The sequence below is a fragment of the Mauremys mutica genome, chromosome 7 (assembly GCF_020497125.1).
Source record: "Mauremys mutica isolate MM-2020 ecotype Southern chromosome 7, ASM2049712v1, whole genome shotgun sequence".
In the NCBI taxonomy this organism is placed as follows: Eukaryota; Metazoa; Chordata; order Testudines; family Geoemydidae; genus Mauremys; species Mauremys mutica.
In genome coordinates, this window is record NC_059078.1 from 128371464 (window position 1) to 128398458 (window position 26995).

Here is a 26995-nt window from a genome sequence, read left to right on the forward strand (position 1 = left end):
AGTTTTCCAAGGCGTCTCCTCTGCACGAAGCCAGCGATAGAACCAGGCCCCCTGCCCTGCACCTGGCATCTCCCGCCTGGGGCAGGTGAGCTGCTGTATCTGCACATCCCTTCCAAATGTCACTGCGTCACCCGGCCCGGGAAAGCGCCTCGCTCCCGCCCCGTTCATTGGCCACGGCCCCCCGCCCCCAGCCCCCAGCCGCCCCCCTATTCCTGCCTTTGAAGAGGAATCAATCGGCTCAGGGAGCTGATGACAGCCCAGCCCCACCTGCTCCAGTGAGTCATGGCAGCAGCTGCGGGGAGGGGGAGGGGGTCTTTGTGCATCTGCCTCCTCCTCCCTGGGCAGAAGCCGGGCCAGGGCCCGTCCTTGGAGCGCCACAGCCCGGGGGGACCGGCCCGGGGCTAGGGCTGGGCCTCGCTGCCAGGCAGGGCCAGGAGAAGGTTAATGCCGTCCGGGGGGCCCAGGGAGCTCAGGCCAGGGGGCGTCACCCAGCCCGTGAGCAGCGACATGGGGACCGGGCATTTCCTGGTGGGCGCTGCCGTCTAGCCGAGGAAGGGCTAACGCAAGCCAGGGGTTGGGAGCTGAAGCGAGACAGGGTCAGGCTGGAAATGAGGCATTTGGGATCGGGGGGGGGGTTAACCCCCACAGCTGTGTCTCGGGGCGGGTGGAGCCCCTGGCACTGACCATGTGAAATGAAGATGGGGCGTTTTTCTCAGCTAGGAACTGTCTGGGGGCAGGCGTCTGGCCTGCGCTGGACGGGAGTCAGCGGAGAGGATCGTTGTCACGGAGTGTGGGGGAGCCAGGCCCTGCACCCCCGGCCTCCCTGCCGATTCACCAGGACTCTCAGCCAGCCAGTAAAGCAGAAGGTTTATTTAGACGACAGGAACACAGTCCAACACAGGTCTTGCAGGCACAGATAACCGGATCCCCCCTTGTCAGGTCCATCCTGGGGGGCCTCCCAGCCCCCTCGGGGATCAGAGCCCGGTCTCTCTGCCTCCCCTCTGTTCTCCAGCCAACTCCAATCTGCCCATCCCCCAGTGCGAACAGTCCCACTTCGTCACACCTCTCCCCCCTTCGAGACCGAACTGAGCGGGGTCACTCCAGCCAGTGACCCGGGGAAGTTCGAACCCACCTACATTCCCACAGAGGCCCCAGGGTCCCCCCCGTTCTGGGGGAAGAGTCACCCCGGGTCATTCCAGTTTCCTGCCCCCCTGTAGGTCGGGGAGACTCGTGGGCACTGGCAGGTTGCAGGGGGGAAGCCTTATGCCGCCCGCGCCCTTTCCCCACCCCAGTACCCCTGGGGTGCACGCTGGGCTGGGGCCTTCTCCCCACGTTCCAGTCTGGGGGGCTGTGATTCGGGCTCTCTCGGTTCAGAGCCCCCCTTCTGACCCTGGCCCCCCTCTGGACAGGCTCCTCAGGGTGGGGGCGAGGGTCTTACAGCCATCTCCCCCCTGTCCCGGGCCTTCCTCCCCCTCTGGCAGACGTCACAGGAGCGGCAGTGCTGCCGGACATGGGCAAAGACCCCAGGCCAGTAATAGTTCTGTAGCAGCTTCTGCTGGGTACGCCAGGCTCCCTGGTGCCCTGAGGGGGGGATGTCATGGGCCTGGCACACCAGCTGGTGGCGATACTCCTGGGGTACCACCAGCTGCCTCCTGATCCCCCCTGACTCCATCTTCCCTGGGGGAGCCCATTCTCGGTACAGGAGCCCCTTCTCCCACAGGAACCTTTTCCGGCCACCTCGTCCCATGGTCTGTTCCCCCCCGAAGTTGGCCAGGTCCCCTATCCTCCGCAAGGAGGGGTCTTCCCGCACCGCGGCCTGGTACTCAGCCGCTGGGGCAGGGGCGGGGATCTGCTCTCTCTCACTGGCTGGGTCTGAGGCCACAGCCTCTCTGAGCCCTGTCCCTGGGCGTTTCCTCCCGACCGGGTCAGGATCCGGTGCCTCGGGCAGAGTGCCTTCCCCGGTGTCAGGGTGCAGAGCCCTGCGCCGACTCTGACTACGGTTCACGGCCAGGGCACCCCGGGTGTTACTGGGCCAGTCCTCGAGATCCCCCCCCATTAACACCTCTGTGGGCAAATGCGGGTGCACCCCCACGTCCTTGAGGCCCTCCTTGTCCCCCCACTTTAGGTGTACCCTCGCCACAGGCACCCTGAATGGGGTCCCGATCACACCCCTCAGGTTCAGGTAGATGTTGGGCACCATCCGATCTAGGCCCACCACCTCCGGCCGGGCCAGCGTCACCTCTGCACCCGTGTCCCAGTACCCAGTGACCTCCCTCCCGTCTACCTCCAGGGGAACCAGGCACTCGCTCCGGAGGGGTAGCCCCGTGCCCACCCTGTAAACCCAAAACTCAGGGTTGGGAGCATCCAGCCCCTCGGAGGGGACAGGCCGGGGCCCCCCTCCCTCCTTCGCAGGGGTTACGCGGCCAGCCCCCCTTCCCTGCGAACACTGCCCCTCATCCTGCTGGGTCTCTACCAAGTTGACCCGGTGTGGGGTTGGTCTGCTCAGTTTGTCCCGGAGCTTGGGGCACTGGGCCCGTATGTGGCCCGGTTGGCCACATTGATAGCAGCCCATGTCTCGCGGGTCCCCTCGAGTGGGACGGCTGGACCTGACGCCAGATGTTTCCCTTTGGTGGGGGTCCTCCCTCGGCCCCTTCTGGGAGGTCTCCTGGTGAATCTCCCTCTGCGTCGAGGCCGACCTGCTCCTTCGAGACGCCTCCCTATTATCCCCTGCCCGACTGTCCATGTATTGGTCGGCCAGCTGGCCTGCATGCTGCGGGTTCTCCGGCTTCTGGTCCATCAACCACAGCTTCAGGTCCGATGGGCACTGCTCATACAGGTGCTCCAGTACGAATAGGTCAAGCAGGTCCTCTCTAGTTTGGGCCCCAGCCGTCCACTTGCGGGCGTACCCCTGCGCCCGGTTGACCAGTTGCAGGTATGTGCCCTCCCGGGTCTTACGTTGACTCCGGAACCTCTTCCGGTACATCTCCGGGGTCAGCCCAAACTCGCGGAGTAGGGCCTCTGAACAGGTTGTAGTCCCGCGCCTCCTCCCCTCTCATTCGGCTGTACACCTCCACGGCGGTGGGGTCCAGTAAGGGGGTGAGGCACCGAATCCTGTCTGCGGGGTCAACCTGGTGCAGCTCGCAGGCATTCTCAAAGGCCGTCAGGAAGGTGTCTATGTCCTCCCCCTCCTTACGCGGGGCCAGGAAGTTCTTATCGAAGCTCTTTGTAGGCTTGGGCCCCCCCTCACTCCCCGCAGCCGGGGCCTCCCTGCTTTTCAGCTGGGCCATGGCCAGCTCATGGTTGCGCTGCTTCTCCCTCTCTCTTTCCTCGAATTCGCGTTGCCTTTGTCTTTCCTCATATGCCCTCAGCTCCTTACGCTCCTCCATCTCTTTCCGTTGTATCTCTCTCTCCAAGTCCAGCCGCCTGCGCTCCATGGAGGCCGAGCGTCGCCGGGACGATCCTCTGCTGGCCGGGGGGGTCACGGAGCCCTCGGTAGCTGGGCTCCTCCTCCCCCTCCCCCTAGGCCTAGGGGTGGGAGGTCTCGAGGAGCCCTCAGCGGCCGGCTGACCACTCCCAGCGGGTCCAGACACTGGTGCCTGTGCTGCATCTGCCCGGCTGCTTCCCTCAGAGACAGGGATCGGTTCATCCCTGCGATCCCTCTCCTCCAGCCGGGCAATCAGCTGGGCCTTGGTGAGCTTTCCATGGCGCAGCCCCCTCTGCTTGCACAGCTCCACCAGCTCACACTTGCGCTTCTGGGAATACATCTTCCTGCTGGCCGCTCGCAGGCCGGGGTGTTCGCCACTCCCCACGGGTTCCAGGGGGACCCCTAGTGTGCCAGTCCTTGAGCTCACCACCTCTCTGCCAGGGTCGAGCTGCAGACTCCTCCGCCCCTGGGATCGCTCGCTGTGATCCCCTGGGGGACCCTGTTACTGCAAAGTCCTGCTCTCTGGCCACACTCGCCCAGGGGTGAATCGCCCCTTCGTTTTACTGCTCCCCAGTCACTTACTGCAGGAAGCGCCGTCCCCGGGGTGCCGCCGATCCCACCGCTGACACCCCTGGCCTCCCTGCCGATTCACCAGGACTCTCAGCCAGCCAGTAAAGCAGAAGGTTTATTTAGACGACAGGAACACAGTCCAACACAGGTCTTGCAGGCACAGATAACCGGATCCCCCCTTGTCAGGTCCATCCTGGGGGGCCTCCCAGCCCCCTCGGGGATCAGAGCCCGGTCTCTCTGCCTCCCCTCTGTTCTCCAGCCAACTCCAATCTGCCGAACCCCCAGTGCGAACAGTCCCACTTCGTCACAATCACAACGGGCCCTTCTGGCCGAAGGGTCACAAGGACAAGCCGTGTTTGACCCAGACACCGAGGGAAGGGAGGATCCCGTGGGTGGGACTCGCCCGCCCGGGCTGTTTGGCCGCTTTGGGTCACTCCCCTTGCCAGTCCTGCCCAGAGCAGCCTGGGGGCCCAGGTGGCTGGGAATAACTGGGGTGTGGGGACACCCTGTCCCCTCCCCTCCCTGCACCAGGGCTCCCCTGGGGGTGGATGTGGGGCTGGGGGCAGGCTGTACAGCTGGGAGGGGCTCTCTGTGGGGGAGTTGTGCGGGGGCCGGCCGCTCTTAGCAGCTCTGGGCCACTTTGCACCAGCCATGGGGGAACTGGAAACCTGCTTGCTGGGGGCATCAGGGCAGAGCCTGGCGTGCCTGGTCGCTGATGGCTGGACCCTCACTCCTGGGGCAGGGCGGGATTATGGCCACGTGACAGGGGAATTGCACCACTGGCCCGGTCGGACAGGGAGGCAGTGCCGGGGAAGGGATTGGCCCCTCACTCATGGGTCCCAGCCCAGTGCACTAACCCACCCTGCCTAGCCTCAGTGGGCCCCAGGAGCCCCCCTGCCCAGGCCTTGGTGCCAGGGGGCTCAAAACACACCCAGCCTGCCGTGATCTGAGCCCACAGAGGCTGGGGGGCGGCGCTGGGTACCCCTGGGGGGCGGTGCTGGGCCAGCTCCCAAGCCCCACACTTGGCCTGTCAGTGGGGCTTTCGACGCAGTCCCATGTGACAGTCACATCAGCAAACTAGGGAAGTGGGGTCTAATGAAATGCCTATAAAGTACTCTGTGTGACAGCCCGTACTCAGAGTGCTGATCAGTGGCTCACTGTCTAGCTGGGGGTGGGGGGACATAGCTGATGGGGTCGGGCAGGGGTCAGTCCTGGGTCTGATACTGTGCAATATTCCCATCAGTGACTTGGATAATGGAGAGGAGCGGATGCTTCTAAAATTTGTGGCTGACACCGAGCTGGGAGGGGTCCCAGGCACTTTGGAGGACAGGATTAGAATTCAAAATGGCCGTGACAAACTGGAGAATTGACCTCAAATCAACAAGCTGAAATTCCATAAAGACAAGTGCAAAGTGCTTCACTTAGGGAGTTAAAATCAGATGCCCAAGTCCACACTGGAGAGCAGCTGGCTCGGTAGTCACGGTGCTGACAAGGAGCTGGGGTCAGAGTGAATCACAACCTGAACATGCGTCAACAATGTGACGCAGCTGCAAAAAAGTCTCATCTCCTCGGGGGCTGTGTTAACAAGTGGTGTATGTGAGCCACGGGCGGTGATTCTCCCTTTGTGCTCAGCACTGGGGAGGCCTCAGGTGGGGCCGGGGCCGGTTCTGGGCCCCACACGTTAGGGGAGATGTGGACGAATGGGGAGACTCCGGAGGAGACCAGCAGCAATGCTCCAAGGTTTAGAAATGCTGCTCTGTGAAAAGGCTAAAACCCGGGGCCTGGTTAGTCTTGAGGAAAGCTGGCAGAGGGGGACGTGCGAAGCGTCTGCCCTGCGTGTGAGGGGAGCAGCCCCCTGCACGGCCCAGCGCTGCCCCCTTTGTGGGTGTGAGTGTCTGTGGGCTGATGGGCCGGGCAGGGGCTCATGGGGGGTGGCCGGGCAGGTTTGGTCCCAGCTCACTGCTGAGGGAAGGGACCCAGCTGGGAGAGTAATTACAGCTCCTGCCGCCGCACTGGGAAACGTGCCGCCTCCGCTTCCAGGCAGGTTAAAAATAGCAGCTCTCGGCTGCTGCGGTTGGAGCGGAAGGGCCCAAGCCCCCAGCGTGGTGGCACCTCGCGCCCACGCCAAGGAGCTGTAGCAAAGCGAGATGCCAGCCTGGGCTCCGAGGGCCATTTCAGAGCATCAGTGACGTCAATGGCAGAGCTTCGGGGGCTTCAGTGAGCGAGCTCCCGCCTGCCCCCCAGCCCAGCTGCTGCCCACCCGGCGCTGTGTGGGGCGGACCCGGGGGGTTTTATAGGGGGCTCTGGGCGCTGGGGTGGGGTAGACCCAGGGCTCCTGTAGGGGACTCTGGGCCCTGGGGTGGGGCTGACCCGGGGGTTCTATAGGGGTCTCTGGCGCTGGGGTGGGGCAGACCCAGGGGTTCTATGGGGGGCTCTGGACGCTGGGGTGGGGCAGACCCAGGGGTTCTGTAGGGGGCTCTGGGCTCTGGGGTGGGGCAGACCCGGGGGTTCTGTAGGGGGCTCTGGATGCTGGGGTGGGGCGGACCCGGGGGTTCTATAGGGGGCTCTGGTGCTGGGGTGGGGCGGACCCGGGTGTTCTATAGGGGGCTCTGGCGCTGGTGTGGGGCGGACCCAGGGGTTCTATGGGGGGGCTCTGGGCTCTGGGGTGGGGCTGACCCGGGTGTTCTATGGGGGGCTCTGGGCTCTGGGGTGGGGCAGACCCCGGGGTTCTATAGGGGGCTCTGGCGCTGGGGTGGGGCAGACCCAGGGGTTCTATAGGGAGCTCTGGGCGCTGGGGTGGGGCAGACCCAGGGGTTCTATGGGGGGCTCTGGGCTCTGGGGTGGGGCAGACCCAGGGGTTCTATAGGAGGCTCTGGCGCTGGGGTGGGGCGGACCCAGGGGTTCTATAGGGGGCTCTGGGCGCTGGGCTGGGGCAGACCCAGGGGTTCTATAGGGGGCTCTGGGCGCTGGGCTGGGGCAGACCTGGGGGTTCTATAGGGGGCTCTGGGTGCTGGTGTGGGGCAGACCCAGGGGTTCTATAGGGGCCTCTGGCACTGGTGTGGGGCGGACCCAGGGGTTCTATAGGGGGCTCTGGGCGCTGGGCTGGGGCAGACCCAGGGGTTCTATAGGGAGTTCTGGGCGCTGGGGTGGGGCGGACCCAGGGGTTCTATGGGGGGCTCTGGGCTCTGGGGTGGGGCAGACCCAGGGGTTCTATGGGGGGCTCTGGGCTCTGGGGTGGGGCAGACCCAGGGGTTCTATAGGGAGCTCTGGGCGCTGGTGTGGGGTGGACCAAGGGGTTCTATGGGGGGCTCTTGGCTCTGGGGTGGGGCAGACCCAGGGGTTCTATAGGGTGCTCTGGGCTGGGGCAGACCTGGGGGTCTGCACCGTGTTGCCTTTGCAGACTCAGCCGCTGGTTTGCCTCGCACTGCTCAGGTGGGGGCTCTAGCACGGTGCCAGAGGTGACGGGTTCCTCACCCCCTGGCGCTCCTACCCGGGCACCAGCCGTTGGCCGTGCCGCAGCCCCGAGCTTTGAGCGCAGAGCGGAGCGGGCAGCTCGCCCGGAGCCAGCCTGAGACGGGGCCTCGTGTTGGAAGCGGCTGCAGGTGGGCGAGAGGAAATCGACGTGCCGCCCGCGAATGTGCCAGTCTCGCTCCCAGCCCTGGGCCCCGGGCTGATGTGCCTCCCTGGCGCCCGCCCAGCCTGGTGTGCCTGCGGGGGGCACTCTGCAGTGCCCAGCGGCGTGCGGCTGTTTGAGGGGGTCTGTGCTGGCTCTGGCTGGGGGACGCCCGGCTGCATTAATGCGGCGTGGCTGGCTGCGGGCTCAGCCGTGCCCACGGGGCACATGCCTGGTTCTGGGGGTGCTGCCAGGCAGGCGGGGTGCAGCCCACGCTCCCAGCCCTGCAGGTTGGGGGGCTGGCTCCCTGCCTCTTTGGGGTGGTGCTAAGCACAAGCAGCGGGGGAGGGGTGGGTTCTTTGTGCCAGGGCTGAACCTGGCCACAAACCAGGCACCCCTCCCCCGGTCCCCAAACACTTCAGGGCCCTGTGGGAGGCTGCCGGGGCCTAGGGGCCACACTGGGCCGCCCTGGACAGGCAGCGCCCGCAGCCCCAGGCTGGTGCTTGTCCCAGCCTAGTCACAAGCCACCTTCCCTGCCCCGGGGCGGGGGGGGGGAGCCCTGGGGGGCTGGAGGCAGCGGAGCTCCCTGGCTCCCATGGGGGGGGGCTTTATTCATACAGTCAAAGGCAGCATCGCCATGGCAACACATCCGGTCCTACCAGGCGGGGGAGGCTGCTGCCGTGGGGATGACAGGCTGAGTGACAGGAGCTGGGGCCGGGCGCGCTGGGTCTGTCAGTCCCCCAGGCAGGCTGCTGGGGGATGAGTGTGGGGCTCTGGGGGGCTCCTCCCCCTCTGGGATTCAGGGCCCAGTGCTTCCGGGTGCCCATCTGGGCACTGGGAGTTGGGTCCGGCCCTGGCTCCGGGCGAGTGGCAGCACCGTGCAGAGAGCCTGGGGTCTGCAGCACCCCCGCCCTGCACAAACCGCCCGCCCTGCACAGCGATGGCAAAGGCACAGTGGGGAGGCCTGCCAGCGCCATGGGGGTGTTCACAGAGAGCCTTGACCCCACCCCAGGGCGGGCAGCTTGTGTGGCCTTGTGTGCAGGCCGGTGGGCTGGGGGCTCTGCTGGGCCCCTGGGTGACGCGAGGGGAACCCTGTCAGGTCCTCTGACACCGTAGGGCTGGGTGTGTGTGGGGGGGTAGGTTGGAGAGCTCTGTGCTGGGGGGCCCTGTGAGCCCCTGTCCCTCCCAGCAGCTGCCCCTCCCCAGTGTTACCTCAGTGTCTTTGGGTGGGAGGGGCTAATGCCTCCCAGGGGCTTGTTCCCCCCACCCCGAGCCTTTGGGGGCCACCTGTGAAGGGCTGCTGCCCTGCCAGACCTTCCCCTCCTCTGCTTGCTGGGTTCTAGTCATGTGCCCGTCTGAAAGCTGCAGCCTCGGGGGTTGGCAGCCCCTATTGCAAAGCCGGGGCAGCGTCCCCCGGCAGACGCTGGTGGAGGCACGGGAGGGGGGGATGCTCTGTTGGTGCTGGTCGCCCCGGCGTGCTCTGTCTGCGGGGAGCTCAGCTGAGCGGTCTCGGCCCTCGGTTGTTCTGAGGGCACCTACAGGTGTCACTCGCTCGTAGGAGGAGTCCTGAGCGGGGCTACGCCAGCGTTGCCCCATTGACTGCACTGAGCTGCTTTGGATTGATCAGACCCAGGCCGTGAAAGCCCCGCGACACACAGCTCTGTGCCAGCCCGGGACAGAGCACGCCCTCCATGCGGGGAGCAGACAGCCGCCTGGAGCCAGTGGGACGGGTCTGCTCCTGCCACCATGGCCAGAGCAGGGGCTCTGCCTCCTCACCCCACAGACCCCTGAGGATCTGTAGGGTCCTGGCTTTGCAGCCCTGGCAGGTGTGGGGGCAGCCTGGGCAGCGATGCGGTACCCCTGTGTGAATGGTGGGAGGAGACGTGGTCCAGGCCCTGCCATGGTTTTTGCTCAGCTCTGTGGCAGCCCCTGGCATGTGGAGGAGCCTCAGGCCTGCGGTGCAGCGGAGCCCTCGGGCAGCCGGCAACCGTGAGCCTGCAGTGACCGACGGGCTGGCGAGCCCATTCGGGGCTGCAGCGAGGGCCGAGGCTCCTGCTGGCCTGGAGCGCTGCTGTCAGCTCTAGCGTGTCCACAGGTCCTGGTGCAGCTCACAGCCCGCAGGGGATGCTTGTCACCGGAGCTAAGCCCGTTTGTGAGCTCTGGGGCCGGGTTGGTCAGCGCCCACAGCTGGGGGCAGCTTTTCTGGGCATGTCTCAAAGCCTGGGTGCAGAATTAGGTGCCGGACGGGGATCCGGCTCCCTTGCAGTGCTGAGCGTGGTTCCTGTGGCTCCCAGTCTGGTCGACGAGGAGATATGGAGCAGGCGATGCTGACCCGGGTTCAGGTTCCCGGCCCAGGGGCCCCAGCTGCTGAACAATAGCAGGGCAAGAAGCATGAGGCTGGTGCCTTCTCTCCAGGGTCCCTCTGGGGTTGGAGCCGAGGGCAGGGTTCTCCCAGCTCATCCAGTCACAGACTGGCATGGATGGGAGCTGGAGCTGGTAGTGCTAGGCTGTGAACCACAGCTATAGGTGCCAGGAGCCTGCTGCAGCCATAGGCACTGGGCTCCTGTGACGAAGTAGGACTGGTTTTAATGTTTCCTCTGAATACTGTGTTGGTGCCTCAGTTTCTGGCCGACCCTCTGTCACCTGGCAACTAATGGCCAGGTCCTTCCCCCCCTGCAAGGGGATGCTAAAGGTGTTGGAGACAGAGAGATCAGGTGACCTCCTGGCCCAGGAAGGAGACACAGCCCAGAGAGGAGGGGCTGGAGGGGGTTTCAGTTTGGGGCTGGCTGTGAGGACGAGGAGTGAGCGCAGACGTGGGGGTCTGGCTCACTGCCCCCCAGAATGGATCCGGTTGAGGGGTCCAGTTCTTTGTACCTACAAGCTCTGGTTTAGACCCTGTTCCTGTCATCGAATAAACCTCTGTGTTACTGGCTGGCTGAGAGTCACGTCTGACTGCAAAGTGGGGGGGCAGGACCCTGTGGCTTCCCCAGGACCCCGCCTGGGCAGACTCGCTGTGGGAAGCGCACGGAGGGGCACATGCTGAATGCTCCAAGGAGAGACCCAGGAGGTGAAGCCGTGTGAGCTTCTTGCCCTGAAAACAGTCTGCTACAAGGCAGAGGAGGCTCCCCAAAGTCCTGTCTGTCTTTGTGGGGAGCAGTTCCAAAGCATCGCCCGGGGACTCCACGACAGCTCCCACAGCAGCTGCTGTATCCATTGGCACCAGGAGCCCTCACAGCCATAGGTGCCAGGAGCCGACGGCTCCAGTGCCCACGCCAGCAGAGCACACTCTGACGTGCTTCGTCAAAGTTGGCGAGACCAGGCGGGTGAGGAACATCTGTTATTGGCCAACCCCTGGTGCTGAGTGAGAGGGTTTCACGCTTACCCAGAGCTCTTCTCCGGGTCTGTGCTGGGCTAGTAAAAGCTGGTACCTCCTGTCACGGAGTCCCCGGGCGATGCTCTGGAACTGCTCCCTACGAAGCCAGGCAGGACTCTGGGGAGCCTCCTCTCCCTCGGAGCAGCCTGTCTGCAGGGCAAGAAGCTTCCACAGCTTCCACCTTCCTGGGTCTGACCTTGGAGCATTCAGCATCCTCTGCCCCTTCGTGCGCTTCCCACAGCGAGTCTGCACAGGCGGGGTCCTGGGGAAGCCAGAGGGCCCTGCACCCCCACTTCACAGCCAAATGTGACTCTCAGCCAGCCAGTAACACAGAAGGTTTATCGGTTGACAGGACACAGCGTAGGACAGAGCTTGTTAGTACAGAAATCAGGGACTTTCAGCCAAGTCCATCTTGGGGAGAGGGGAGCCCAGAGCCAGGGCTCTGCCCTGCCCCTGCGCCCCAAGCCAGCCAGACTGACTCACTTCCAGCTGCCTGGCCCCTGCCCGGCCTGTTGCTCCTCTTCCAGCCTTTGTCCCACTTCCCGGGCCAAGAGTCACCTGGTCGCATCCCCCTCCGGAGTCTCAGGTTACGAAGGGAAGCGGCAGCCATAGCAGCTGTGCAGGCAGCTGGAGCAGCCCCAGTAAAAGTGACACACCCTTATTCCCACCACCTAGACACTGGTGCAATACACAGGGAAACTGAGGCACACCAGCATTCATGTAGAACAGTAAGACTCACATAGGCTGGCATACAACATAACAAGGGAAAATCCCCACTAGGTCACACTCCCGCACCGGGTCGCCCAACCCGCCAGTGGCCACGTGCTCTGACGCAGAGCTCACAGTGTAGCCCGACAGCAGCGCGACGCTAGCTAATTCCCTGGCATCTCGGCCCAGCTCCAGAGCCAAGCAGCAGTTCCCAGGCGAGATGACGGGACTGACGGGGCTTTCGAGTGGGTGCTGGAGAGGCCTGCGGGTGGCTTGAGGAAGGTGTATTTGGGCCAGGGAGGGAGGGGCTATTCTGGAGTCCAGGCCGGGGGCATGGGGCAGATGGGCCCATGGCAGGAGCAGAAGAGTGTGTGGAGCCCTGGTGAACACAAGGCCAATCAGCCACTGGTGGTGCGGGAGGCAGCACAGGCTTGGGCCCATGTTACTGGCTGGTCCCTCTGCAGCAAAGCCGCACAGGCCAGGCTCCCAGGGCCTCTGGTCAAACAGCAGCGGCTGTAAACAGCTCCTGGCACCAGGAGAGAGATGCCAGTGCCCATTCACGCCCAGGCACCCAGTGCAGCGCCTGCGCCGCCAGCCCAGAGCGAGACGTGGGCCCCGCACACCAGCCAAAGGACACAGCACCATGTGGCATGCTGCCAACCTGAGCTGGGGGCAGGCATGAGGGGGTGGGAGGGTGGCATTGAGACATGCCAGTGACGGGGGCCAGGCATGTCCCTGGAGGGACAGACGGCCAGGCAGGCGGGCACTGCACCTCTGCCATAGTGAGCTGGGTAAGCAGCAGGCCCCGGCACCGGGAGCCCTCACAGATACCAGCTGTGACAACGTGGGAATTGGTCGTTATAGCTGGATGAAGCCTGTGCATGACTCAGTGTCCCCCATGTGCGGCAGGGCTCCCGAGTGGGTAGAAAGGGGGTTGTTCTCTGCAGCGGCTCAGAGCCACAGGGGTGGCTGGCACCCAGCTGTCTGCCCCACAGGTGCCACACAGGGAGCCTCCGATACGTGGCCCCCACCCCCGCACCCGCCAGCCAGGCCGCGCCAGAGCCTGTGTCCGGCCTGAGGCGAAGGCCAGTGATGGGCTCTGGGCACCACCACACCCCACCCCAGGCCCTGGGCTAGGGCGGGGGGCAGAGCGCGAGGTGGTTATCCCCCCCCCCGTGGGGTCTGTGCCCGTGGGGGGCAATGCCCGGGCAGACACTGGGCTCTCCCCCCCCCCCCCGCCGCGCCGGGCTCCGCCCCGCCCCCCCCGGGCTCCGCCCCCCCCAGTTCCCAGCATCCGGGCTCCGCCCCCCCCCCGCATCGCCCCCCCCCCCCAGTTCCCAGCCTCCGGGCCGCGCCGCGCAGGCTCAGCCCCGGTTCTGCGCCTGGCTCCGGGCTCCGGGCTCCGGCTTCAGCACCAGGGACAGAGCCCGCCGGAGCCGCGCCCGCCATGGCCAGCGAGGTGAGCGGGGCCGGGGGCGCAGCCGGGCGGGGACCGGGGGGCGGACACGGGGCTCCCGGAGGCTCCGAGGCACCGTCCGGCCCGTCCCCGAGCAAAGCGGCACCTGCAGCCTGCGGGCGGGGAGCGGAGCTAGTCGAGAGGGGACGGTGCGGGGCCCCTCAGCTGGGGGGGGTCTCAGGGCTGCCGGGAGCTGGGGGGGGGTCCCAGGGGCTGCCCGGAGCTGGGGGGGTCTCAGAGGCTGCCCGGAGCTGGGGGGGGGGTCCCAGGGGCTGCCCGGAGCTGGGGGGGGGGGTCCCAGGGGCTGCCGGGAGCTGGGGGGGTCTCAGAGGCTGCCGGGAGCTGGGGGGGGTCCCAGGGCTGCCGGGAGCTGGGGGGGTCCCAGGGCTGCCCGGAGCTGGGGGGGTCTCAGGGCTGCCGGGAGCTGGGGGGGGGGGTCTCAGGGCTGCCCGGAGCTGGGGGGGTCTCAGGGCTGCCGGGAGCTGGGGGGGGGGGACTCAGGGCTGCCCGGAGCTGGGGGTGGGTCCCAGGGCTGCCGGGAGCTGGGGGGGGGGTCTCAGGGCTGCCGGGAGCTGGGGGGGGTCTCAGGGCTGCCCGGAGCTGGGGGGGTCTCAGGGCTGCCGGGAGCTGGGGGGGGTGTCTCAGGGCTGCCCGGAGCTGGGGGTGGGTCCCAGGGCTGCCGGGAGCTGGGGGGGGGGGTCTCAGGGCTGCCCGGAGCTGGGGGGGTCTCAGGGCTGCCGGGAGCTGGGGGGGGGTCTCAGAGGCTGCCCCAAGATGGGGTGAGATGGGGTCAGCCCCCCCCATGGGCTGCTCTCTTTGGCCCCCACTCGCTCCCTGCCCAGTTCCGGCTGTTGTCCTGCGCCCATCCCCGGGGCGTCCCGCCTTCCACAGAGACTCCACAGCAGGCACCAAATGCCAGCGGGCTCCCTGCCTCCCTGGGTCACAGCTCAGCTGGGGGCAGAGGGGGTGCTCAGTGGAGGGGATGTGGGGCAGTATTGGGGTCGAGGGGCCTGAGGCAAGGCCGGGGGAGAGGGGGAAGCGGGGAGCAGGGTTCAGAGGGATTCATGCACCTCACGCAGCAGCTGCAGTGACGCTCGCCCAGCGCTGTGAGAGGGCGGGTTGACCCCAGAGCACGGAGAGCAGCGCCTGGTGCAGCCAGCCCAGCCGGCTGAGCTCCAGTCCCAGACGCTGTCTGCCGGCCTTCACCAGGCCCAGCGGAGACCCCAGCCTCTCCCAGAGCCCCCTGATGCCCCCCTCCGGGCAGGGCCACCTGAGGGTGCAGACTCCTCGCTCTGGGCTCCGGGCTGGGGGCGTTCTGCCCATTGGGGTTTCCAAGGTCCCCTCACATTTTTCACGCGTGGGTTGGCCACAACCAGGCCATTCAGTGACCCGCTGTCTGTGCTCCCCAGCAGCTCTCGGCTGCCCTGGCAGGGAACGGAACCCTGTCCCCCATGGGAGCCACGCACAGCGTGGAGGGAAACTGAGGCACGTAGGCTATTAAGTAGTACAGAAAAGGCCCACTTTGTCGCAGATGGGCTGCCCCTGCCCTGGCTCGCAGAGTGAGTGTTTCCCCCTTGCTGGTCCCAGGCCTGGCCATGGAGCTGGGGGGTCTCCTTCAGGAGGAGGTGCCGCTTCCAGGCTCCCTCCCTGTGATGCTGACCCCTTAGCCAGGAGACAGGAGCACCCCAAAGACACCCTGCAAGGTCCTGCCCCTCCCCAAGCTGGGGCTAGGGCCAATGCAGGGCAGTGGCTGCAAGGGGCAGCAGAGGATGGAGGGGAGCTGGAGCTGGGGGGGCACCGAGCCCCTGAGTGCTGCTCGCTCCCCGTACGGTGGAGGTCGGAGGTCTGGCTGGGAGGGGAGGAGTGGTCTCTGCTCACTCTGGGCTGGAGGAAAGGCCTGTGCACCGGAATCGGGGAAGGAGCCCCTGAGCCCCTCCCTGAGTGCCGTGCTGAGGCCGGCCCATGGTGGGGCACGGGGCAGCGCATTGGTCACGGAGCCACAGGGCCGGTGCTCCAGCCCCAGCTTTGGCACAGTCAGTGGGCCAGGCCCCGGGGGTCCCACTCTTCCTTCCCCCAGGGTGGGCCCTCGGCTTCCCTGTCTCCTTCGCTGGACACTGGGCCTTCGGGGCCCTGCTGCACCCCGTGAGCACCAGGCAGCGTGTTCAGCTGGGAGCCGTGCGGAGGCTTAGGGAGCCAGCGGCTGCAGGGACACTCAGCCAGCGCGACCCACAGGCGGGTTGATTAGCTGGCTGGACACGGCACAGGAAGTCCTTGGTTAGCCCAGAGAAAAGGAAGTGACAGCCTAGTCCATCCTGCTCAGCACAGAGCCCAACCCCCGGCCCTCTGACCTCTCTCTGTCCCAGTTCAGGGGCCCCGACTGCTTCCCACAGTCACCACTTAACTCCCACCTCAGCCCCAGGCCTTTGTTCCCCAGCCGGGGGACGCGGCTCAACCACCCTTGGAGAGGCAGGACGTCCGTCCGTGTCTCTAGGGGTCTGTGTCCAGATGATTGGATTTGCCATTGCCCCAGAGAGCTGACACCAGCCACACCCGTGTCTCTGAGCCTCTGCAGAGCGCAAACAACCCTCTCTCCCCCCGGGAAACTGAGGCACACAGTGCCATCAGACAACATTCCCATTCTGTCACCAGGAGGTTAGCGTGGGGGGATTGGTGGGGGGTTGACAGCACCCACAGATTCACTCTCTACACATCAGTGTAATAGACGGGTTAGTCTCTAAGGTGCCACAAGTACTCCTGTTCTTTTTGTACAAAATGTGCCTTGTGAGGGGTCATTTGAGACTGACTAACTCGCTAGCAGCCTGGGGAAGGTGCGTAGCACCATTGCCTGGCCTGTAGGAATCCCCCCGGAACATGTTGCTAGCACACGTTCAGACCCAGCCAGCCAACACGTCTGTCCTCAGCACAGGCCTGTGGGTCACCTCCGGTTACATGGCAGCAGTACCCAGGGCCAGCAGGACAGGAGATGGCAGGAAGGCTGCAGTTAGCAAACACAAATGGGGGGAGGAGGAGCAGGGAGTGTCCGTGACGCCCTCCTCCCTGTTGGGCTACACGTTGCTTTGTGGAGTAACCATCAGGCGATGCCACGGCAAAGGCTCCCTGGCCTCTAAAAGTGACGGACAGAGAACGCCAAGTTCCCGCTTTCGCTAAGGAGACAAAGGCCTGGCACCTTTGGGCTGCAGGGCGCAGTCCTGCCCCAGGAGCGGGTCACTCCCCTCACCCGGCCCTTGCTAGACTAAGCCGTAGCTGTTTAGCTGTGAGTTTTCAGTGTTATCGGCTGGTCACCACCGCTCCAGTAGTTTCACTGTTAATCTAACCCCCCAGTGCTGGGACGCCCATTAACACAGCACTCTGGGGACCAGTGACTCTGTACAGGAGCAGGGACCCTTGAGCACTGAACTGGCCAGGGGCGGGCTGCGGTGTGTGTGTGGAGGGCGTACAGGGGGTGGAACAGGGGGTGCACAGAGGGGGTACAGGGGGTGGGGGATGGGACAGGGGGTGCGCAGAGGGGGTACAGGGGGTGGGGGATGGGACAGGGGTGCGCAGAGGGGGTACAGGGGGTGGGGTATGGGACGGGTTGTGCAGAGGGGGTACAGGGGGTGGGGGATGGGAATGTGTGTGTCACCCAATCTTTGCTCCCCAGGCCAGGGCTGCAGTCCTGAGCTCTGCTCAGTGTCAGGATCCTCCTTCCCTTCCCCCGAGTCCTGCGGCAGCCCCCTCGCCCTGTCCCTGCCCCTGGGTAACCGGCCGCGCTCCTGTCTCCCCAGGCCCATGACCTGCAGGAGCTGCGGCGAAGTGTCTCGCTGGCCACCAAGGTCTTTGTGCAGCGGGACTACAGCGACGGGACCCTCTGCCAGTTCCAGACCAAGTTCCCCCTGGAGCTGGACAGCCGGGTAGGAAACGCGTTGCCCTGCTGCGCTGGCAGGTGACGGGGGCTGGGAGGGGCAGAGCAGGGCCAGGCAGAGCCCCTGGAGCCAGGCTGAGGTTGCTCAATTAGGGCAAACTGCGCAGGACGGGGCAGACAATCCCCGAACTGATGGTTATTCTACTGCTTGGATTCACCAAGCCAGCAAGCAAACAGCTTCTGTAACACCTCTCTGGTTACCCGGAAGCAGGGCCGGTGCAAGGATGTTTCGCGCCCGAGGCAGGGGCGGCTCTAGCCATTTCGCCGCCCCAAGCAGGGCATCATGCCGCGGGGGGAGCTCTGCCGGTCGCCGGTCCCGCGGCTCCGGTGCACCTCCCCCAGGCACGCCTGCGGATGCTCTACCGAAGCCGCGGGGCCAGCGGACCCTCCGCAGGCACATCTGCGGGAGGTCCACCGGAGCCGCCTGCCGCCCTCCCGGCGACCGGCAGAGCGCCCCCCGCGGCAGCCGCCCCAAGCACGTGCTTGGCGTGCTGGGGCCTGGAGCCGCCCCTGGCCCTAGGTGAAACTTCCACCTTGCCCCCTCCCCCGTCCCTGAGCCCCCGCCCTGAGGCGTCCCCCCCCGCGGCAGCTCCCCCCTCCGTCTCCCCCCTGCGCACACCGTCGCTGCTTCACTTCTCCCACGGCGCCGCGAGCCTGGGAGGCGGGAGAAGTGAAGCAGCTCACCCCTCCCCGAGCACGCCGTTGTGCCGCGCCCCCCCGCCCTTACTTGCTGCAGGCAGCCCTCCCCGCGCTCCCCTGCCCCAGCTCCCTCCACCTAAATGCCGGCAGCGACCGGGGCGGCCGAAGATCCGGCTGCCACGGTCGCTGCCAAAGAAAATGGCGCCCCCCAAATCCTAGCGCCCTAGGCGACCACCTAGGTCGCCTAAATGGCTGTACCGGCCCTGCCCGGAAGCCACCACCCAGCTCCCTTAGCAACCCAGGCTTGGGCTCCCACCCGACACCCAAACCAAATGCAATGAGTGTTACTGGAAATCTTCTTCATCACATAAAAAGTTCTACCAATCCCAGAGGATCGGACACATCACCCACCAGGTTAACGAACAGCTCAGATCCTACCAATAACAGGCTGTCGCAGAGTGTGGGGGAGACAGGGCCCTGCACCCCCGGCTTCCTGCGATTCCCCGGGACTCTCAGCCAGCCAGTCAAACAGAGGTTTATTTAGACGACAGGACACAGTCCAAGACAGGTCTTGCCAGTACAGACAGCAGGACCCCCTCGGTTAGGTCCATCGGGGGGGCAGGGAGGCCAGAGCCCCATCTGGGCTCCCCTCCATTTCCCCAGCCAGCCCCAAACTGACACCCCCTCCAGCCCCTCCTCTCTGGGCTGTCTCTCTTTCCCGGGCCAGGAGGTCACCTGATCTCTTTGTTCTCCCACACATTTAGCATCCCCTTGCAGGGGGAAGGGCCTCGGCCATTAGTTGCCAGGAGACAGAGTGTCGGCCATTTAGGTGCACTGGCCCTTTGCTCTGCAACAATTACACCCCCTTATCCCAGCACCTAGAGACTTAAGAAATGCACAGGGGAAACTGAGGCACCCACACAGTATTCAGTGGAAACATTAAGAACAGCCTCACTTGGTCACACAGGCTGACAGCCAATGCTTATTAACGAGACTGAAATGTATTAAAGAAGAAAAGAGCGAGAGTGCTGGTTACAGGCTCAGTAAACACCTGGCCATGTCCAAGCTCAGGGCCATCCAGAATGGAACTGGGGACCTCAGGCTTCCCCTGAAGATCGCAAGACCAGGGCCCAGGACTTCTCGCTCAAGGTCTCTGGCAGGCTAAGACACCTCCTGGCAGCAGGTGTCCCTGGGGTGCCAAGCAGTGGCTCTGAAGTAGAATGACCCGTTTCCTAGTGCAGACAGGTAATTAGCTGCATTGATTAGCAGAAGGCGATTAACCATTCCAGCAGTTCAGAGGCAGTTTACCCAAGAGAACTAGAGACAGTGACATTATTACATTCGGGTTTGAGCTAAATGTTCATACCCCCTTTGATCTCTGGAGCGATAGCTCTCGGGAGAGACAGGAACCATGTGTTGACATGGGGCCACCTAGCAAGCTAGACAAACACACACAATTAGTAGCCCGGTAATTCCAACAATGCATTTGCAATTCCAGGCTCGTGGCTATTTACCAGGCTTTGTTAGCTGGTTATGGGGAATGGCCCCTTAGGACCATTGGGTCCTTCTCTAACATGCCTTTAAAGGTTGAATTTGGGTCATTTAGTCTACTAGTTGCTTAACTCTTTCTGGCCCTGAGTCACAGCTCCCCCCTCGCCCCCCAGTTAGTCCTGGTGTCGGCCTGGGGCCCTGAGGCTCTGTGGACTTGTGATCCCTGGGCACGTCCTGCCAGCGGCTCCCTGGGAAGCCCCCCGCAGCTGGCACAGATGCCAGCACAGCCCTCAGATGGTGCCCATCATGGACCCCCAGTGTCAGTACTCAGCAACAGCCCCAGGGAAGCCCCCTTGAGGAGCCAGACCCCCCAGGGGTTCGCTCTGTCGCTGGGGAAGCCCCTCGGCTTCACCTCCTCCTTGGACCGAGCCTTCAGCACCCCTGGCTCAGGCCGTGAGCCCCCTTCAGCGAGTCCGGCTGAGAGAGACTTGGGGGCGCAATGCACCCCCCCCAGCACCTGCCGGGATGCAGCCGGCGCGGTTACAGCAGGGGGTAGGCGGGTCTGGAACACAGCTAGGCAGGCCGGGGGGAGCACCCAGAGCAGGATCTTACCGCCTGGCCCATTCGGGTTCCCCAGAGCCCCAGCCAAGCAGTGTCCACCCTTGGCTCCCGCTCTGGGTTCAAATTCCCGGCCAGCCCCAGCTGGCCCCTCCTCAGCCCTTTGTCCAGCTGGTGACACCTGGCTGGCTTCCTGGGGGGTGGGGGGTCCCAGGGGATGGCTTGGCCATTGTCTTCATGGGTCCCCCAGTGACCTGGGCCCAGTCCCATCTTTCCCCACCAGCTAGATCCATGCAGCACATGGGGGAAACTGAGGCACGCACAGCATTCCTACAAAACAGTACAGAAAATTCCCACTCTGGCACATTCCCCCACCGAGGGCTGCACCCACAGCCATGGGGTCTGGGCTGGTGAGCTCACACTGGGCCAGGTCCTGCATGTGCCCATACGTCTGTGTGCACAGGCCCATGGCTCTGTGTGCGGGAGCAAATTCACGGGGGTGGGGAGGTGCCCACCCAGGGGTCTGTCTGTGTGCATGTGTATGGGGGGCTCTCTATGGGGCACTGTGCTGGCTGTTCCGTGGGCGTCCCTCATTCCTCCCAGCTGAGCTGGTCTGTCTGTGCCCGGGGGCCCTTCAGGCTCAGCTCATTGGGATGCTCACAATGTCCCGGCCCCTGCTGCAGGGTATGGGCTGAGTGTGGCCCGGCCAGGGCTCCCAGTGCCACCCCCACCGCCCTCACTCGGGTTTCTCTGCCCCAGCTCGAGCGGCAGCTCTTTGAGGAGACAGTGAAGACCCTCAATGGCTTCTACGCCGAGGCCGAGAAGATCGGGGGCAGCTCCTACCTGGAGGGGTGCCTGGCGTGTGCCACGGCCTACTTCATCTTCCTCTGCATGGAGACCCACTACGAGAAGGTAGGGCCAGGCCGGCAGCTGGGTGCTCAGCCAGGGCCCCCCTCTGCCACGGAATCGGCCTGGCCGAAATGCAGGGACAATTGAAGGCCGCAGTCCCCCCCGCCTGGGCTCCCCTGGGTCCTGCCACTTGCTCCACAGCGGGCAACGGCCGTATTCTCTGCGGTGACCCCCTCACTCCTTCCTTCCTGGCAGGGTCCCCAGGCGGCTCGGAAGGGAAATTCTCCCCGGGTACCCCTGTCATGGCGTGTGGGGGAGTCCGGGCCCTGCACCCCACTTCCTGCGAGTCACCGGGACTCTCAGCCAGCCAGGAACACAGAAGGTTTATTGGACAATAGGAACGCAGGCTACAGCAGAGCTTGTGGGCACAACCAGGACCCCTCAGTCAAGTCCTTCTGGGGGGCAGGGAGCTTAGACCCCAGCCTGGGGGTTCCCTGTGTTCCGCCACCCACCCAGCACACAACAGATACCCAAACCCCTCCAGCTGCTCTCTCCCCCCAGGGCCGGCGCGTCCATTAGCCGACCCTAGGCGGTCGCTAGGGCGCCAGGATTCGGGGGGCGGGATTTTGTGCGCTCCCCATGGGCACACGGGAGCTTCCGGTTCCGCTCCCGTTGCACCGCCGAAGGACCTTCTGCCGACGCGCCGCGGGAAACAGCAGCAGGCAATTGAGCAGCTCAGTGACTGCCGCTGGCGCCTGCGGCATTTCGGCGGAGGGGCCTTCGGCAGCGCAATGGGAGCGGAACCGGAACCCGTGGGGAGCGCACAAAATGCTGCCCCCCGAATTCTGCCTAAGGCGCCAGAGACTCTGGCAGTGCTTCTGCTCCCCCTCCCCCTGCTCCTCCTCTTTTGTCCAGTCTCCGGGCAGTAGGTGTCACTTCTCCCAACCCCACTCCTGGCTCAGGTTACAGCTCAGGGAGCTTCCTGCCAGGGACGTCCCCCCTCCTTCCTAGTGTAACTCCCCTGCAACATTCCCAGGTCAAATCCGCCCCCACCCTGCCAGCCAGCTGGAGCCTGCCCAGGCAGTGACATGGGAACACTTTTAAAAGCAGCAAAGAGTCCTGTGGCACCTTATAGACTAACACGTTTTGCAGCATGAGCTTTCGTGGGTGAATCCCCACTTCGTCGGATGCAAGTGGTGGAAATTTCCAGGGGCAGGTATATATAAGCAAGCAGGAAGCAAGCTAGAGATAACGAGGTTAGATCAATCAGGGAGGATGAGGCCCTCTTCTAGCAGCTGAGGTGTGAAAATCAAGGGAGGAGAAACTGGTTCTATAGTTGGCAAGCCATTCACAGTCTTTGTTTAATCCTGAGTTGATGGTGTCAAATTTGCAGATGAACTGGAGCTCAGCAGTTTCTCTTTGAAGTCACACAATATGCCAATATTTTTATGGCCGACCTGGAACAACGCTTCCTCAGCTCCCGTCCACTCACGCCCCTTCTCTACCTACACTACATCGATGACATCTTCACCATCTGGACCCATGGGAAGGAGACTCTGGAAAAATTCCACCACGATTTCAACAGCTTCCACCCCTCCATCAACCTCAGCCTGGACCTATCTACACGGGAGATCCACTTCCTAGACACCACGGTGTAAATAAGTGATGGTCACATTAACACCACCCTATACCGAAAACCTACCGACCTCTATGCCTACCTTCATGCCTCCAGCTTCCATCCCGGACACACCACAAGATCCATTGTCTACAGCCAAGCACTGAGGTACAACCGTATCTGCTCTAACCCTGCAGACAGAGACCAACACCTAGAAAATCTCCACCAAGCATTCTCAAGCCTACAGTACCCACACGAGGAAATAAGGAAACAGATCAACAGAGCCAGACGTGTACCCAGAAGCCTCCTACTGGAAGACAAACCCAAGAAAGAAACCAACAGGACTCCACTGGCCATCACATACAGTCCCCAGCTAAAGCCCCTCCAACGCATCATCAGGGATCTACAACCCATCCTGGACAATGATCCCACACTTTCACAGGCCTTGTGTGGCAGGCCAGTCCTCGCCCACAGACAACCTGCCAACCTGAAGCATATTCTCACCAGCAACTGCACACCGCACCATAGTAACTCTAGCTCAGGAACCAATCCATGCAACAAACCTCGATGCCAACTCTGCCCACATATCTACACCAGCAACACCATCACAGGACCTAACCAGATCAGCCACACCATCACCGGTTCATTCACCTACACGTCCACCAATGTAATATACGCCATCATATGCCAGCAATGCCCCTCTGCTATGTACATCGGCCAAACTGGACAGTCTCTACGGAAAAGGATAAATGGACACAAATCAGACATTAGGAATGGCAATATACAAAAACCTGTAGGAGACACTTCAACCTCCCTGGCCACACAATAGCAGATCTTAAGGTGGCCATCCTGCAGCAAAAAAACTTTAGAACCAGACTTCAAAGAGAAACTGCTGAGCTCCAGTTCATCTGCAAATTTGACACCATCAGCTCAGGATTAAACAAAGACTGTGAATGGCTTGCCAATTACAGAACCAGTTTCTCCTCCCTTGGTTTTCACACCTCAACTGCTAGAACAGGGCCTCATCCTCCCTGATTGAACTAACCTCGTTATCTCCAGCCTGCTTCTTGCCTGCATATATATACCTGCCCCTGGAAATTTCCACTACTTGCATCCGAAGAAGTGGGTATTCACCCACGAAAGCTCATGCTGCAAAACGTCTGTTAGTCTATAAGGTGCCACAGGACTCTTTGCTGCTTTTACAGAACCAGACTAACACGGCTACCCCTCTGATACTTTTAAAAGTGGGGGTGCTGAAAGCCAGTCCACTTCCCCTGTCTGTGCCCCCCTCAGACCTGGGGCCAGGAGCAGGCTGTGTCTCTGGGGGTGGGGTGGGGAAGGGCCCAGATGGGTAAGGGGCCGAGGCTGGGGCCACCGCTGGGGTTGGGCACTGGACCAGGAGTGGAGCAAGGGACTGGGAGCCAGTACCCTGGGCATGGGGGGCTGGGAGCTGGGACCCTGGGCATGGGGGGCTGGGAGCCGGGACCCCGGGTGAGGGGTTGGCAGCCAGGACCCCGGGCGAGGGGCTGGGAGCCAGCTGAGGGGTGTTGCTGGGAGGCCCCCCAGCTCTCGGGCCTGTGGGAGCCCAGGGACTCACCCACTGCCCTGCCCTTAACTGGCTTCTCCCCCCCAGCACCCTGGGGTGGCATCTCACGACTGGTCCAGACTCCAGCTCGCTCTGCTTCCTGGGCGGTCACCAGCCCCCCCTTCCCTCAGACACTGCCCCTCCTTGGAGCAGGTGGCTGGGAGCCAGGGCTCTTGCCGGGGAGTGGGCTCTAGTAGTTAGAGGGGGGTGGGGTGGGGTGGGGCTTGGAGCCAGGACTCCTGGGTTCTAACCCGGCTGTGCCCCTGACTGTGACCGTGGGCCTGTCCTCGCTCGCTGTTCCCAGGAGCTCCTCCTTTCCCTGCCCCCAGCGGCTGTTGCTGTGGTGACGGTGACCTGCCCCCAGCGGCTGTTGCTGTGGGGCAGGTGTGCTGGTTAGCCCCCGTGACAGGCAGCACAGCCAAAGGGCCCCATCCCCTGCCAGGGAGGCGCTGGCTGCCCGGGGCGGTGGGCCCTGACGGGCTGTCCCCTTTGCCCTCGCAGGTGCTGAAGAAGATCTCCAAGTACATCCAGGAGCAGAACGAGCAGGTGTATGCGCCCCGGGGCCTGCTGCTCACCGACCCCGTGGAGCGGGGCATGCGGGTCGTATCCTCCTGGGCCGGATGGGAGGGTGGGCCCAGGGCATGGGTGAGCCTGGCGGGATGGGCAAGGGCATCGCTCTGACAGTGGTGCACACGGCTGCAGCAAACGGGCCCCTCTCTGCAAGGCCAGCCCGCCCCGAGCCACCACCGGCCCCTGGCACTCAGCTCCCCCCCCGCTGGGCACAGGGGGCTGGAGGCCCCGGCTGGCCCTGGGAACTGGGAGCAGACCCTGGCACACCCCTGCCTGCCCAGCAGCCCTTGTCCTGCTGTCGGTCCTTAGCCTGGGCCCAGATCGAGATCTCCATCTACGAGGACAGATGCAGCAGCGGCAGCACCAGCAGTGGCAGCACCAGCAGCGGGGGTGGGGGGGGCCGGTGACTGGCCGGGGGTCCCTGCAGGGACCAGCACTGCCGGGACGAAGGCCTCGCCGAGCTCCGCCGGCTGCGGTACCAGAGCACCCGCTTCTGAGCGCCCCCGGGAGGGAGGGAGGGGCTGCGGGGCCGGCGGCCGCTGGGGGGACCCCAGCGTAGACCTGCTGCCGGAGCGGGGCGAGCGCAGGGGCGAAGGCGCCTCGGGCCGGGCCCCATGGGGCCCCTAGGCAGCCAGCCAGCCCAGAGCCAATGGCCCTGGGCAGTGCCACCTGCGGCATCACCCTCCCCTAAAGCCAAGCGCTGAAGGAGCTGCAGAGGGGGCAGTGGGGGGATCCTGACCCGGGGGCCGCGGGCCGCTGCTCCTGCTGCAGGGAGCATAGTCCTGGCACACGCGCATGCACGGCTCTGCGGTGGCTGGCAAAGCCCCAGGCACTGCCCTGCACGGGGTGCTGTGCCTCCCACCCCAGCCATGTCCTCCCCTCTCCGCGATCCCCTCCCAGCGAGCGACTCCCACTCCCCAGTCCCAGCGGCTTCGGGCCAGAGACTGGGCTTGGTGGAGCCTCGGCTGGGTCACAGGCACCATTGCCCTGTCCGGGCACCTGCCCCGGCAGGACTGAGCCCCCAGGGGACACTGGTGGACGTGTGGGGGAGAGGGAGGGGCTGTGGGGTGACGGCACATCCCAGGGGGTCACCATCCCTCGCCAAACTCATCCTCAGCCAAAGGGATTGGAGCCCCCGCGCCCGGGGGTGCGGCCAGCCCCACGCCTGCTGCAGCCCCTATGTCCCAGCCCCGCCTCTCTGCCTGCTCCCCTCTGCAGGGGGGTGTTTGCACCCTGGGTGCTGCATGGCCTGGCCCCGCCCTGCCTGCTTCCCGTGTCCCTTCCCTGCATGAACCCCAGCCCAGGGCTCGTGTGGGGCGCGTGGCCCCATTGCTGGGGCCGTGGCCTGGGGGGTTGTGCCCCCAGCAAAGGTTAAAGTGCTGACCCTACCGATGGGGGAGGAGCGACCCATCAGCCCCATCAGGGGGGCGCCCCCCACAGGCAGTTTTCCTGGAAGGTGCCCCCCCGTGTCCTGCCTGGGCTGCGGGGTGCCCGCGGCTCTCGGGCCGTGCAAGCTGGGAGCACACCCAGGGCCCAGCCCTGCAGGGATGGGGCTAGAGAGGAGAGCCAGGCCCGGCCCTATGGGGCGGGGGCGCTGCAGAGCCTGGGCCAGGTGGGCGATGGGGCCAGGACCCGCGGGCAGGGCTGAGCAGATGTCGCTCTCAGAGGGCTCTGGGCACAGAGCCCTGGGAACAGCCCCTGCCCCCCCATGGACACACAATAAACCTTGTGCTGCCAGCCCAGCTGCCTGCACCACTTCGTCCTGCGGCGAGGGGCCGTGGGAAGCTGCCTGGGACGGGGCCTCTCCTGCCTGGGGGGGGGGCCGCCGGGCTGGTCTCTGGACCTAACACCACAATCGCAGGGCGGGGGGGCCCGAGGGGGCTAGGTACAGGGAAACCAGCCCCCCCCCGTGGGGGTCTCTCCCCTGGCTCCTGTAACCCTCTGCCTGGGGCCAGGGGCCCCACTCCAGCCTGCTCCTCCCCTGGCCCCGGGCCTGGCCCCACCTGCTGGTAAAAGGCAGCACTGCAGCTGGGAGCGTGCAGCCCCCGCTGCTGGATCCCGTCGGCGCCTGCACCCCCAGCACACGCTGCGCCGCCTGGGGAGCCGGGGGGGGGGGAACAGACGGGGCCAGAGGAGGGGGTGGAGAAGGGGAAAGGGGCCTAGACGGGGCCTGACAGCTGGGCCAGGGCCAAAGAACAAGGGGGCAGGAAATCACAGGGATGGAGGGAAAGTCAGTGCAGGGGAAGGGGGGCTTCAGCCTGGTGTGGGGCAGAGAGCGACTGTCTGGGGGCAGGAGGTTCGGCCCAGGCGGGGTTGGCGTGACGGGCCGAGGACAGTGTCAACTGGGAAACGCTTTATTCAGCAGCACCAGGCGAGAGCAGCCCCGGCTGGGCCAGAGCCCTGATTCCCGCGGGTGGCTGAAGGGGAGGCCAGGCCGGAGGGGGAAGGAGCCAGGGTTGCACGGCCCCTGCAGCTGGGCACTTGTTCCCTCTGCGCCCCCAGGGGCTGCACTGGGGCTGGGGGTGGCCCTGGGCTGGGGGCTGCAGTGGGCTGGGGGCTGCAGTGGGTGTGGGGTGGCCTAGGGCGTGGGGCTGCAGTGGGCGTGGGGGCTGCAGTGGGCGT

The 26995-nt window shown here is 64.7% G+C and overlaps 1 protein-coding gene across 1 annotated transcript; it reads left to right on the top strand.

Moving 5' to 3' along the window:
* Positions 1–13045: 13045 nt before the first annotated feature.
* Positions 13046–25914, top strand: GOLGA7B (golgin A7 family member B). Its single transcript, XM_045025739.1, has 5 exons — positions 13046–13147; positions 16930–17055; positions 20514–20666; positions 24305–24406; positions 24694–25914. The coding sequence occupies exons 1-5, from the start codon at positions 13136–13138 to the stop codon at positions 24778–24780; spliced, it is 480 nt and encodes a 159-aa protein (XP_044881674.1). The 5' UTR covers positions 13046–13135; the 3' UTR covers positions 24781–25914.
* The last annotated feature ends 1081 nt before the right edge of the window (positions 25915–26995 follow it).